General features: G+C 42.2%; 1 protein-coding gene across 4 annotated transcripts; it reads left to right on the top strand.

Moving 5' to 3' along the window:
- The first annotated feature begins 1,033 nt into the window (after positions 1 to 1,033).
- LOC116433572 (serine proteinase stubble) lies at positions 1,034 to 8,894 on the top strand. 4 transcript variants are annotated; one of them, XM_076370001.1, is made up of 10 exons: positions 1,034 to 1,119; positions 1,295 to 1,372; positions 4,621 to 4,806; positions 5,385 to 5,723; positions 6,526 to 6,602; positions 6,713 to 6,813; positions 6,927 to 7,026; positions 7,138 to 7,350; positions 7,500 to 7,613; positions 7,727 to 8,894. In XM_076370001.1, the coding sequence occupies exons 2-10, from the start codon at positions 1,348 to 1,350 to the stop codon at positions 7,880 to 7,882; spliced, it is 1,311 nt and encodes a 436-aa protein (XP_076226116.1). In that variant the 5' UTR covers positions 1,034 to 1,119; positions 1,295 to 1,347; the 3' UTR covers positions 7,883 to 8,894. The 4 variants fall into 4 exon arrangements, with proteins under 4 accessions (XP_076226116.1, XP_031847655.1, XP_076226121.1 ...); XM_031991795.2 differs by lacking the exon at positions 5,385 to 5,723; XM_076370006.1 differs by lacking the exons at positions 1,034 to 1,119; positions 1,295 to 1,372 and adding an exon at positions 3,412 to 3,514.
- Positions 8,895 to 13,757: the final 4,863 nt, after the last annotated feature.

Below are 13,757 nucleotides of genomic sequence, written 5' to 3'. Positions count from 1 at the left end.
GGATAGGATAGGATAGGATAGGACAGGAGGAAATTTACAGGAGGAAACACGATAGCAGTTCGCAGCGAAGCATGTGTACGATCGAGTCAACGTGTTCGAGAGTTCAGTCATCATTGTCAAAGTCGAAAGTTACCGGTTAACTTTCACTAATAACCAAAGGTGCAATGCTAGCGGACCGCTAACGTAGATCAACGTGCTCACTCGCGGGAGGAAGAGAACCGGGAACGAGTTACGAGGTAACCACACGAAGAAACGGTGTGCCACTTGTCTCGGTGACCTGGTTCTACGACCCACTTTTCCACCGGACCACACTACGTTTGAACGCCTTCGCCACGCTTCGCGAGCACTTACGGTACAACGCGTTACGGGGGAGCAAGTTCGGAAATCGAATTGACGGGGCGCTTTTAACGATTCTTTGAGCGTACTTGTGACACGAGCTTGTCCAAAAGTCAAAGTGAACTCTCGACAGAGATAAACCGTACATTCTCTTCGTTTCTGTATTCCGACTTCATCGTACGGTCATTTGCGAGAATACTCTGAGCGCACAGTACACGGTACTATTCGAAGAGTGATAAACGTGGCAGGGATGCGATCGCTTCGAATTCCAAAGGAATATTTCCTGTCGATCCATTAAAGGAAACATCCAGCTATAAAATTGTAATAGTACACGACGATGCTCCATCAATCAGACTTTGCACCAGTACGATTCTTCTACTCGAATAAGTTTCCAACAAGAGTACCGACAACCAATTACAACGTGAGTCGCGATAATTGTTCGATCGGTATCGTTAAACGTCGCATTTCCAAAGGAGCGATGAACGCGGAGAGGAAATTGGTCTAAAAGAGGATCAAAGAATACATATATATATCTCCACGTACAAGTTCCAAGTGGTTGGAAGCGTTATGAAAGTTTAGTGTTGGCTAAGAATTTGTAATATTTCGAGGAACAACGACATCCACGACGCTAACAAACAGTCGAGTCACCGCTAATCGGTGCACATCATCGTCGGGAAAGAAAAGAAATGAACTCGTTGGTACGCTCACTTTTCAGCTTGCTCTTCATCGGCTTGTATTATTGTGGCGCTGAAAGGAGGAATGATCGGTATTTAGGGGATTTTGGTGAGTCCATTAATCGCAGGGAATACAACAGACTCGTGTACGCCGGTCTCTTAAAATATTTTGCAAATCTGAATAACTACGCGTCGATGAAAATATTTCCGAGAAACACGAACCGCGTTACCCTGCAATACTTGTACGCATTATCCGTTAACGCAATTACCTGCTTCGATTTTAGATTTAGTGGAGGAGGAACCAACACAGGGAAACGCAGTCGATTCGGAAGGACAGATGAGATTTTTCGACGAACTCGGTCGTAAGTTTCGTACGATACTATCCCAACAAAAGTTTGCATAACATTTGCGTACATCGCAATACACGTGAATAGCTTTACATTGCTCCTAAACTACAACAGAATTCTTAACTCGAAGAAGGAAGATATTTGTCTATCGTCCGTCCAAGTTTACTCTAGTCGTTTGATTGTCGTTACCATCATTCGTATCTACATACATATATCTGTCCAAGATTGCGGATAATAATAAAGAATTTCCATGTTAACTAACCTTCGACTTGTAACGATATCAAAGATATCTTGATTCGTCGTTTCGCTGGCTCTCGATACATTGATCGAAATACGACTAGGTATATTTTGCTGCACCTGTAAGGTCCGAGATTGTTTGTAATTTGCACACGTTTCCCGATCAATTGTATTTGAACAAGATACAATCAGCACGAAAGAAAGAAGGAAAGGAAGGAAGGAAGGAAGGAAGGAACGAACGAACGAACGAACGAACGAACGAACGAAGGAACACGAAGAAAGAGTCAAGGCGGAAGAGGGAGAGAGAAAGGAAAAGAAAGAAAAGAAAAGAAAGCCGAAGAGAGTGAAGAAGGAAGAAGTGGGGAGCCAATGTTGGGGAAGACACAACGTTGCTGCGATGGGAAAGCTGATGCGGTGAAAGCCGCGAATGCAATACCGCTTCTGGATGCCGGCTGAATCTCCTCAGTCAGTGAAATACTTTGACGCGTGTTAGTTGAAACGAAAAACGATACGGTAAAAGAGAATCCCAACGGGAGCCGATGATAAATTCGTAAGCCTAAAAGTACTAAAACGTTCGAAAAGTTCATCATACGCAATATTCGTCTATTAATCGTATCGTCCATCGACCATCCGATCTTAAACCGATCGGTTGACTCCAAGTGTCACTATTCCTACCGTTTTTGATATCGTAGTGTCACATGACACGTTATTCGATCAAATCGATCAAATTGATCAAATTGATCGATCGATCGATCGGACAAAGGTAAAATGTCAATGGCGCGAATAGTCCAATACTTCTCTAGGATCATCTCGAATCCGTCTAGTTTCCAATGATAATAAATACATTTGATTTTCGATGAGGCTGTACATATTGAGAACGAAAACTGCCGTAGAAATAGTTATGATACGAATTGCAACGGTTCATTTGCCCCAACATCATTTATTCGATTAATTCTACAAGTTGGATCATGAAAGTCGTTGTTATCGTGTACATGTTTTTAATTACGATCATTGATGCGTGCAATTATGATGCATACGGCGAGCATAATGCTATAAATTACAATCGTCGAATTTTACCCTCTGCTTCTTCACCTATGTCAAAGATTTACGAGTTATTCTCCAAATCACGAGTTAGGAAATTGCCATTAATAAACAACAAACAGATTGAAAACTTGACACTATTGACCACGAACGACCTGAGACTTCGTCACCTCGGAGAACATGCTTCTGTGGACTTGCGAGCAGAAAACATAAGACGATTGAGTCTAAGAAAACGGAGGGAAGTGAAGAGATTAGGAAATAGCCGGGCAGTGAGCAAGTTGACCGATAGAAGGAAAGATCCTAGTTTGTCTGTTCGACAGATCGATGGAGCGAAATGTTCCAATTTGAAAAGAAACGAATTATGCAAGGAGAATAGCGAAAGTGCAAATAAACTTCGAAATACTTTCCCCGAGATCAGAAATCAATTTCCACGCTCATCGGGCCATTTAAGCGGGAAAAGCTCGTTCGAGGACGCTGCGTCTGTGGAACATACATATCAAACGAAACAAATTGTCGAGGAACGACGACGTATGATCAAATCTGATGATCCTTTTAACGAAAATCATGATTCAGGATCTGGCGAGTCGGAATCTCACGAGACAACCATGTCACAGTTACGGGAAGAAAATGAACAGGATCAAGGTAAAGGATACTCGGTGAATGGTCATAAAGGCGATGACTTGCAAAAATTGTTGGATCAGTTGAAGAAACGAGCACTTAAAAGTGCCGGTTATCGTCAAGGAAGAAGGCGAAAATTCAACAGTCAGCAGCAGGGTACCATTCTTGTCGAGGCACTGAGGAAAAAACGAAATTATACCGGAGATTATCGGGGTCATAACAGTGATCTTCAAAACAACATAATGGATATATTGGGTAGAAGTATGTTGGAAGAACAAACATTTCAAATTAATAATCGACACGAGATACATAGACAAAGGTTGGAGAATCTTTATACTTTCGAAGATATTAGATACAGTGAGAGCACTAGATAGACGGTACTCGGTATATATGTAGTTGGCTGGTGAACAGTGGACGGTGGACGGTGGACAAACGATCGTTGATCGACGGTAGATACTAGCTGATAGACGGTGAACGGTAAACGGTAAACGGTAAACGGTAAACGACGGACAACGGACGATTGACAATCCAGCAGCACTTTAATCGAATATATCGCGTTTTAGCAATGTCTAATACCTTGAAGATTAATATTTTACTTGACTGTGCGATACCGTCATTAGGTAGATTGGCTTAAGGATTTCACTTACGAAACTATGAGTCGAAACGAAAGCGGTCGAGTATTTATCTCAACAAACAGACCGAAAGACAGCAACATGGCGCGACGCGATACGACGATATAAAGTACAATGACAGAACACAACACGCGATTCGATGTAGCGTGTCATAATAAAATCTAGTGCGTGTACACACCTACACGCATTAATGTGCAAATCATGAGAAAGTCACGAAACGCCGGCGATTAACGTCTCTTTTCAACATGTAAAACCATTAAAGGAGCAAGAAATGTGGAATTCGTTTAATTTATCTGGACATACTGGAATACGTTTTTTGCTAAACAGTTACGGATATAACACTCGTTCTTACAAATACTGTTTCGCCGTAAAGTTCGATCAGCTTGTTTCGGTGAAACGATGGACTACCTTCTTTTCATTCGTAACATAATCACGATGTCGAGTAAGAGAAATACCAGCACGTGTGTCTCGGAATCGCAGGGAATGCACGGAATGTTGTGAATGAAGGGAAAGTATTGGAAATTGTCGAGCTATACACAGTCTATAACGCGTCCTATAAGTTTTCCAAATTTTGTCAGCATTTCCCAACGAGTACTATTTTCTAGAAAAATTTCAGTGTGGTTAGATAAATGACGTGTTGCGCGTTACATATAAGAATTCGTCCTTTGTTCTGTCTATCGGTTCGCTTAGAGAAGGTAGAAAATCATGTTTATCTCTGCGAACACTATGTTTTAGTGATACCACAAACATGTACGTACAAAGGAGCAACTTTCGACTGCGGCCTTAGTATCAGTTGCGTTCTCGGTGGCGGTCGTCCTGTCGATCTGTGTTCTGGAGGGCTGATTTGGAGTTGTTGCGTCGACGATGACGATATCCCCGAGAAAGTACCACGGCCCACTGCCGGATTACTACAAAATGCTAGTAAGTTTCTTTTCAATGTGTTCTCGTTCGCTCTCTGAAGTACGTAAAATCTACTCGATTTAGAGTAACTTTCCTCCAATAAAAATTCTATAGTTTAGTAGTCACATATAATATAGCGTAAACATTCTCGTTGTCAGTAAATTGACAGTTGATTTGATGTTGGAAAAGGGAGGGATGCGTAACCTGTCGTGCAAACTGAGAGAGAAACGATTGTGTTTGGTCCTTTTGAAATGCGAGGGAAAACGGAATAGGAAAGGTAAAGGTGGACTGGGGAAGGGAAGAAATGAGAAAGGCAAAGATCGAAACCGGGAGATAGGGAGAAAGGATGATGGGAAGGGAGAGGGAAGGGTTAAGGTAGAGAGAGAGAGAGAGAGAGAGAGAGAGAGAGAGAGGGAAAAGGAAAGTGAGTGAGAAAAAGGAAGGGAAATGAGAAGGGAAAAGGAAAGGGTAAGGAGTCGGGACTCGAATCAACTATTCAAGTTGAATTTTCTGCAGGCGCACTCGTCATGTTGGGGTGCGCGCAGAGATTCGAGTGAGTGAAATAAACGGCGTAAAATCGAGGCTGTTTAAACGTGTAGCACTGTCACTAAACTTGGGGCATCAGCATCCGTATATGGACGATGATGTTCAAATTTACGAGAATGCGGCTAGGCCGAGTAAACCCGTGCACACCGTTCAGAATGAACACCGACCGAGCTACGTATACGCGGACAACGCGAACAAGCCAACGACACTTTACGAATCATCGCAGACGTGGAATTACAATCGACCTGCGTACACGAATCGTCCTACGATTTACCATCCGACACAACTAGATTATCCTCAAGACGAGTACGGAACCGATTATCCCGATGCTTTGGGATTGCATACGCCGCAGCAGGATGTCGCAAGCTCCGTGGATTATTCCAAATATCGTGGTAATCCGCATCAAGTCGCACAGATCTAAACATTTTGCACCAATAGTACAATAGTTTCTTTCGCTACGAATGCAAGCTCCTGCTCATAACAATTAACCGAAACTGTTGCGAAATCTTTCCTCTAGTGCGTCGTATTATATAGTCGACGAATAGATGTGTCTAGCAATTTTACTAGCGGCACACACAGTACATAGCGTCATTGAAGGAACGAGAACGAGCGTTCGCGGCAAATGTTACAAATTTCTTGTCGGTACACAGAGGGAAAATCAATGGGAAAAGGAAAACGGACGTGTTTTTACTCACAGGTTGCCTTAACATTGTTCACTTTTTCTACTTGTGTCGCTTTGCACGCTTTTTCACGAGACTATAGGCTATCGTTAGACGATACGTCGCCAGTTATAATGACAGGTAGAACGGGCAAGAGTATCAATGGGTGTGGGATGAAAAGCGGGCAGAGAAAGAGACGAATGAGCGAGAGAAAAGACGATAAAGCCGATGAAAGCCGGGTAACAGCAATTTCCTCCTCGAGAAGGAGAATCTCTGACATTTCATGTTTTTCCACTCGAACAGAGCTGTTTGTTCAAAATGATCGTTTCGCGGCTAAATATGAATCGCATTGAATCGCACGAGTTCGTTATCGAAACGAGTGGTTATGTCACTTTCTCTCCAACTGCAGACACGACTCACCGCCGTATGTACACTATACGCGATACGTTAGACACTGTGTAGTAGCTAGTTTGCAAAGCCAAGTAAACATGGGAATATTGTTTTCGAAATGCTCTGACGTTCCCGTGCTTCGTAGGTTGCGGTGAACTTTATACGAGAAGTAATAGGATCGTGGGTGGACACAGTTCTGGGTTCGGCAGTCACCCTTGGCAGGTGAGTTCTCCTCGGCAGGTTCTTGCCGGTTCTATTAGTTGCACCGTTCCGATGCAACCCAAGTATCCGTAGAATTGAATAGACATCGTTCCACTTTTATTTATTTCCAGGCGGCTATAATTAAGTCGGGATTCCTCACCAAGAAATTGTCGTGTGGTGGCGCTTTGTTGAACAACAGATGGGTCGTGACTGCGGCTCATTGCGTTGCAACGTTAGTATTTGACGGAACAAGGAGCATGCTTCGCGTGGAACATTTGTAAATTAGTATATCGTATTACAATACAATGTGTAATTCGCTTTTGTTTTTTCGTTCGTTTCGTGCAGGACACCGAACGGCAACTTGAAAGTACGTCTCGGCGAGTGGGACGTGAGAGACGCATCGGAGCGATTGTTACACGAAGAATTTAATATCGAGAGGAAGGAGGTAAGTACACATCTGCTTGGATGTAACAGGCTATGTATTTTCTATTATAAAACGCGATTTATGCAACTTTGAAAATCAAATACAGATACACTTTTCTAATGAAAATTCTAGGTCCATCCGCAATATTCGCCAACCGATTTTCGAAACGACGTAGCGTTGATAAAGTTGTCGAGAACGGTAGCGTTCAAACAGCATATCGTGCCTGTCTGTTTGCCAGCGAAAAATCTGAAAATTTCTGGGCGCACCGCAACCGTTGCTGGCTGGGGTAGAACCAGACATGGACAGAGTTCGGCGCCGACTGTTCTTCAAGAAGTCGACGTAGAAGTGCGTAGACATGCATAATATAAAGTGTAGAATAGAAATAATATCCTCTCGTTCGATAGTTGAAACCTATCCGATGCTTTAGTCACCGAATAAATCCAGCAGAACGTCACAAGCATCGAGAATCTGAATGAAGCAAGTGTAATTTTTAGGTAATTCCTAACGAAAGATGCCAAAGATGGTTCAGAGCAGCCGGGAGACGGGAAACCATTCACGATGTTTTCCTGTGTGCCGGTTATAAGGAGGGTGGACGGGATTCTTGTCAGGTACGTATTCAACTTTCCTCGCGGACGAAGAGATTCGTAGAAGATTGTCGAGTTCGAGTCGATCCGTTCAACCATGGAAAGCAAGAATAATTTAGCAATTTCAATTGTAATAGGGCGATTCAGGTGGACCGTTGACAATGTCCGTCGAGGGAAGGCACGTACTGATCGGACTCGTGTCGTGGGGTATCGGATGTGGTCGCGAACACTTACCCGGCGTGTATACGAATATTCAGAAATTTGTACCATGGATCGACAAAGTGATGAGTTAGATAATATAATCGTTCGTCACGACTGATAACGACGATTCAGATGGATATGGTTTGACAGCTACGCACACGATAGTATAATGCGATCACAACGAAATACTGGTATACATAATACGGTATCTCCCCGGACCAAAGTTTACCGTGACTGATTCATGTACCACGCATAACTGGTTCACGCTACATATAATATTATAACTTTCTTCCTGTCAATGATGGCTCGACGGTTCGAAATTTAGATTCCGAATAACATCAAATACATACAGATATATAAATATTAAATAATATATACACAAGAAAATAATATAACACGACGATCAGCAAAGGCTACTTTTCTTTTTCCGAAATGATTTCTGTTCGTACATGCAACTTCTCGGGTACTATATAATATTATATACGTGTATATATGTTGGGCTTATATACATACATTAATCGTGTACAAACATCTATGCGTATATATGTACATCGTTAGCAATAGAATCGTTTTTTGTATACATGCGATACTTTGACGCAGTGATACTCGCAAGTAAGGAATCTCCTAGCGCAGAGGTCTAGAAGAAAGACGACGTTAACAATTAAATTGTACATTTAGTTGGATTTAAATGTTTGCAGTAAAGAATTTTATGAAATGGAAAATCAGGTGTATTTTATCGTCGACAAATGAAATGTTCAGTAAAGTTGAGATAGATATCTACGTTACCGAAAGAAATTTCCTCGTTTATCGGCATCCGATGCATTCGATTGCAGACCAACAGTTTCATAGTTATAATCGTTCCACGAGGTATACACCTATATGTATGTACCGGCGATTCATTTTAACAACAAGTAGTTGGCACGTTCACTGTAAAACCTTTTCATCTCGAATAAGAAAAATAAGAAAATATCTTACAATTGACATCTCAGCGATCAACAAAGTTACATATTCGCAAAGACGAAAGACTCGAATCGTAAGGAAAGTTTGTATCAAAGGTGCAATAAAGACCAACAAATGCTACAATCGTTTTGTTATAGAGATGACATTGGGAAATTACTACATAGCTATGTAAATATATTTACTGCATAGATGCAAGCTCGGGTATATACATACATAAGTATATTGAACATGTAAACTGTACGATACAATGCACAATTACAATTAGTTTTATGGAAAATTTCAATTCTGAAATTCTGTTGCAACAGAATCATATAAAGAACATTTTCGTTTGTTTCTAGTTGGCATTATAACACCGAGCGATTGTTCGTATAATTGTTTGGAAGGTAGAGTAGAATTGCAGTGACATCTACGATGGTGCTATCGTTGATAACACAGCCAGGGATTAGAGCGAAGAAGACGAGTTGGTTGTTTCGCGGCTGCACGAATGGTTGAATGGCTGGACAAATAAGTGGGACATTAGGTGTCCGGAGACTTTGTGACAAGTACTACATACAGTTCCACTTTTGCTCTCGGTGAAGGCTTGGCAGCGATCGGAGTAAAGGGCAAGGAAGATGGTCAGAATGTACAGGTAGAAGAGAAGTTGCACAGACGAGGTAAAGAAGATGGAGGGTGGCAAGTTACAGGGTGGAATTGGCAAGGGGGCGAAAGGGATGAAGGGGCTGGAGGCGAAAGGGATGGCGGAATGGATAGAGAAGGTGGGGAAGGCGGGACCTGTCGGGCTGCTGGTGCACGAAGTGCAGAGGGGCAAGAGGGGCAAGAGGGGTATCGAGGGGAAAGGCGGGCTAGGCCGGCTAGGGAGGGGCAGGGAGGGGCAAGAGGAACCAGAGGAATGGGAGAGTGGGCAGAGATGGAAGGAAAGCAGGGGGAGGGGAAGGACGGGGTGGAAACAGGTGAAACGTTGGAACGGTGGCGCGGAGGGTAAGTTGCTAATTAGAGCCAGATTAAACGCTTGTCTGGGGAACCATTTTCGTTGCCGTTCCTCGCCGTTCTCGAAAGAGGATGAGTGCGAAGAGCCAGTCGTGCTCTGGAAGAGTGGGGGCAGAAAAAAGGAGAGCAACCAAGGGTGGCTAAAGTTGCAACAGAGAGGGGATAACTCGACTCCGGTTGGAGGCAGGACCGAGCTTAATGAAAAGTGTTTGCCCCGTAAAAGTTAAGATTAATTGGCGCTCGGGGGGTGGTTACCGCGGTAATCAGCTGAAGCCAGTGGTTTTCAAACCTGACGTACTCGCTGCAACCTGTTCTTCTCCTTTTATTTTGTTTTCTCCACTTCCGCTACTTATTATTCTTCACTGCTCTACATACACGATTATTGATCAACTCCTTATCACTTTTCACTTGCTTTGTCTTCCGAGTAGTTGGAAATACAATACTGATGAGAAAAACGAAACGCGTGTAGTGGAACGTTCGCGTGTAACGTTGTCAACTGTTGGTATTTGTGAATTCTATTCAATCGAAATGCAGGTCTATACATATCATTCGACAATATTATAATGCGTCTCTTATATTACCGGTGAACATGTAAATTTCAAATAGGCATGTTTGAACCCACATTTGTATAGACTCGAAAAGGTTATTGTGTGCACGTATCTAAACACTTATGTGCTTACATGTCTACATTTGAAATCCCTGATCGATTAGCTTCGTGAAAATTCGGCCGACTTCAATTTCGGTTGAGCGTTACTGGAACGAGAGGTTAATTTCGCGACACCTAGTTTCATTAACAACGCTATTAAAAGTAATGGTCGATAAGGGCCAAACTTGGCAATGCGGCCGCATAGGGGTTGGAAGATTTTAATTATGGAATCGAATTTGTACTCTGTGCGACGTGGTAGGAGTACGTGGGTGTACACATATACCTACCGAGAATGACAATGAGCACAAATTTACATGTAATACGTAGATACGTGGAAGAAAAAGTGATTGGAGGAAATAACGAAGAAAACAGAAGCGATGAAAATTACTAATCGCTATATATTTATGCATCTAGAACGAGAAAGAACCTATTCACTATCGTACTTGCTCGATTTTTATGCTACTATCAAATTAACCGGCTCAGCTTTCGAGTCGAGTCGAACCGAGGCAGCTCGAGTCAAATCGAATTCAGCCGGTAGAATATTGATAAAATGTACGATTAACGGTATTTACATACACACGAGGCAATATCGAATCAATCCATGACACCAATTACGACTTATCTATAGGCAGTGATATCCAATCAAGGTGTTGATCGAGCAGTCTTATTCCTAACAATAAGATAAGAGCGGATAAATTAACCATCAAATCGTTAATTACTTTGAAGTATGGATAACAAGATTTGAACAGAGTACGTCTTAAATCTTTATCATTAACGTTGTAAATATCGATCGATTTCCCAATTAGAATGACCAATCACGCTATTTAGAAAATTGAACTTTGTAGCCGAAGCAAGTAAAGAAACGAGAGAGTTCCTTTTGTACTTTTTACGCAAACATGCGAGTGTTCGTATAACTACGTTGCATGTACATACTTACACCTATGTATCCTATACGCATGGATACGTTGTCGTATCGTGCCACGTATGTAGGTACATATGTAGGTAGAATGTATGGAATATAAGGACGAACGTGATAACCGAATGAGGATGTGAATCGAAGAAAGTGTGCATTGTTAAACGACAGAAACCTTAAAACAGGCTTGACGCGATCACGAAATCTGTAGAAGGATAGAAGGAAAATAAGCTTAGGTTGTCGTGACGAAGCATAATCGTTGCTTGAAAATCTTTTATGTTTACCCGACCGTCAGGGATGAAAGGTGCTACCTGCATACATACGTATATGTGTACATATATCTCGTATATACAGCGCATGGGTAGCAGTGCGTATTCACAGCAACGAGAGGTCGTCGCATCCCAATATAACTACATCTATTTATGCGAGTACTCGAGTAAGTACACCTGTATGTAGGTATGTGTACGAACTTGAAAGAGAATATTTAGACGTGGGTTTGCTTCCAGACCAGACGATAAGAATGAAACGGGAATTTGCAGTGGAAAGTGTTAGAAATTACTTAAAATTCTTAAGGCGACGAAAGCGATTTTCAATAGTTGCTATGAAACGATGTGTGCAATGTGACGCGATGTAGGATTCAAATAGCCATTATAACGAGTAGCTTTCAAACGAGCATCGTTGGTAAATCAAATAATTCGAGTAAAAATTGAACGATTAATCGAATGTTGGGTACACAGATCGAGTAATTTCGAGTATACATCGACATCCGTAGTATTAACCATTTGCAGTCCGGAGGCGACTCTCAGTCAGCACTTGATTTGTCAGAGCAAAATTACAAAGCCTTACACAAGTATAATATCAAGGTTCGTACAGCTTCGTTTACCGATTTACGTATCTTTCCCCGACAAGTTACTTTCAAAGAACGTCGTGCACATCTGACTAGAAAATGTCGAATATTCCCAGTAGAAAACTTTCGGCTGCAAAGGGTTAAAGTAGAAGAGATGCATTGGGAGAACAGTTTGAATATTTTCTTCGGGAATACGTTGAACGTGCTTCGATCCTTAAGTAAATAAGGTATCCCCGGTGTATTATTTGGTTAAAAAGCGGTGACCAGCGAACTTGTACCGGTTACCTTCGACTCATTCCTGTGGTGGTTCATTCATTTCCCAAAGCAATACGGGAGTATACAGAATTACAAGAATTGCTTAATTATTATAGAATGAAAAGCCGGCCGAAGAACAATCCGTGCGGGTTCCTTAAAATAGGTGCACAGGACACAAGTCTGCGCTACAGGTAGAACTCGGTAACGAATAAAAGGAATTCTGCATGATTCTTCGAAAAAGAAGAAGAAGAAAAAGGAGGAGAAGGAGAAAAAGAAATTTGTTTTCCGACGCGAAACGATATTTGAAAAAATTCGGTATGTTCGACTAGACACTTTAAAAAGTAAAGAGAGTTTATCAGTGGGATAAGCAAATGTGTGGTAGAACTGATATAATACTCGTATATCGTGCACGACAACCGATAACAGACCGATTACTCAAAAACTGGGCGTGATGCCTATTACGCGGCTATTAGCTGCTCGATAAAGCGATAGATACGTATTCGATACTTCTATATCGCCGCTATTCCGTCGACAAATAAAAGTATTTCGACGATTATGCTACAGTTATCTAGAAGCAACTAGCTATGGAGAAACGTGCGTGTAATATAAGGTAACGTAGATAACACTGGTACAATACTTGCTTAATAACGTAAAATATTGTAGAAGGTGAAAGCGAAGAGTAAACATGATAAAGAGAAAGCATGGTACGGGTGTTGGTATATATACGAAATACGCGAGATTGGATAAAATGGTGAAATGGGTGGTTCGAATGAAAAAAGAGAAGAACGGAGAATCGGATCGGTGATCGGATCCGAAACTGAAAAGAATGCGGTCGTATCGTTAGTGGTATCAGCGTTAATGAATCAGGAACAGAGAAAAACTGAGGACGGAGAAACCACAAAAGTATCGTCAGCAGACCAACATCGGTTATTCTGATTATTCGTGGACGGTGGCCAACTACCCTCGCATTAGCCCAACGTCGAAACGAAAGTGGGTGCATTCCGCCACTCCTCAAGTTTCTCGAGAAGTCACGTGGCACCAACTGCATATCCGTTCTCCTTAGCGCGCGTTTCATGCCCGTCGTAGGATTGGACGATTCTCGTCGTTGATGGGGGAAGTACTGCTATCCCTGTTCGGTACCGGACGACGCGACGTCCCCTGCTCCACGAGCGATCCCAGTCCTGAAGCGTCGATTCTCCTTTTCCTCCTACGCGTTTCTTCTCTCGTTCGATTATTCTTCCCCATCCATCTCAGCCCCTCCTCTTCTCTTCTCTTCTCTTCTTTTCTCTCCGTGATCGTCTAAATGTGCTCTTCCTTTGGCCCTTGGTACTCGCGGAAGGAATGTACGAATTTAAGTAT

The sequence above is a fragment of the Nomia melanderi genome, chromosome 1, assembly GCF_051020985.1.
Source record: "Nomia melanderi isolate GNS246 chromosome 1, iyNomMela1, whole genome shotgun sequence".
NCBI lineage: Eukaryota > Metazoa > Arthropoda > Insecta > Hymenoptera > Halictidae > Nomia > Nomia melanderi.
This window is presented reverse-complemented; position numbering and strand designations above follow the sequence as displayed.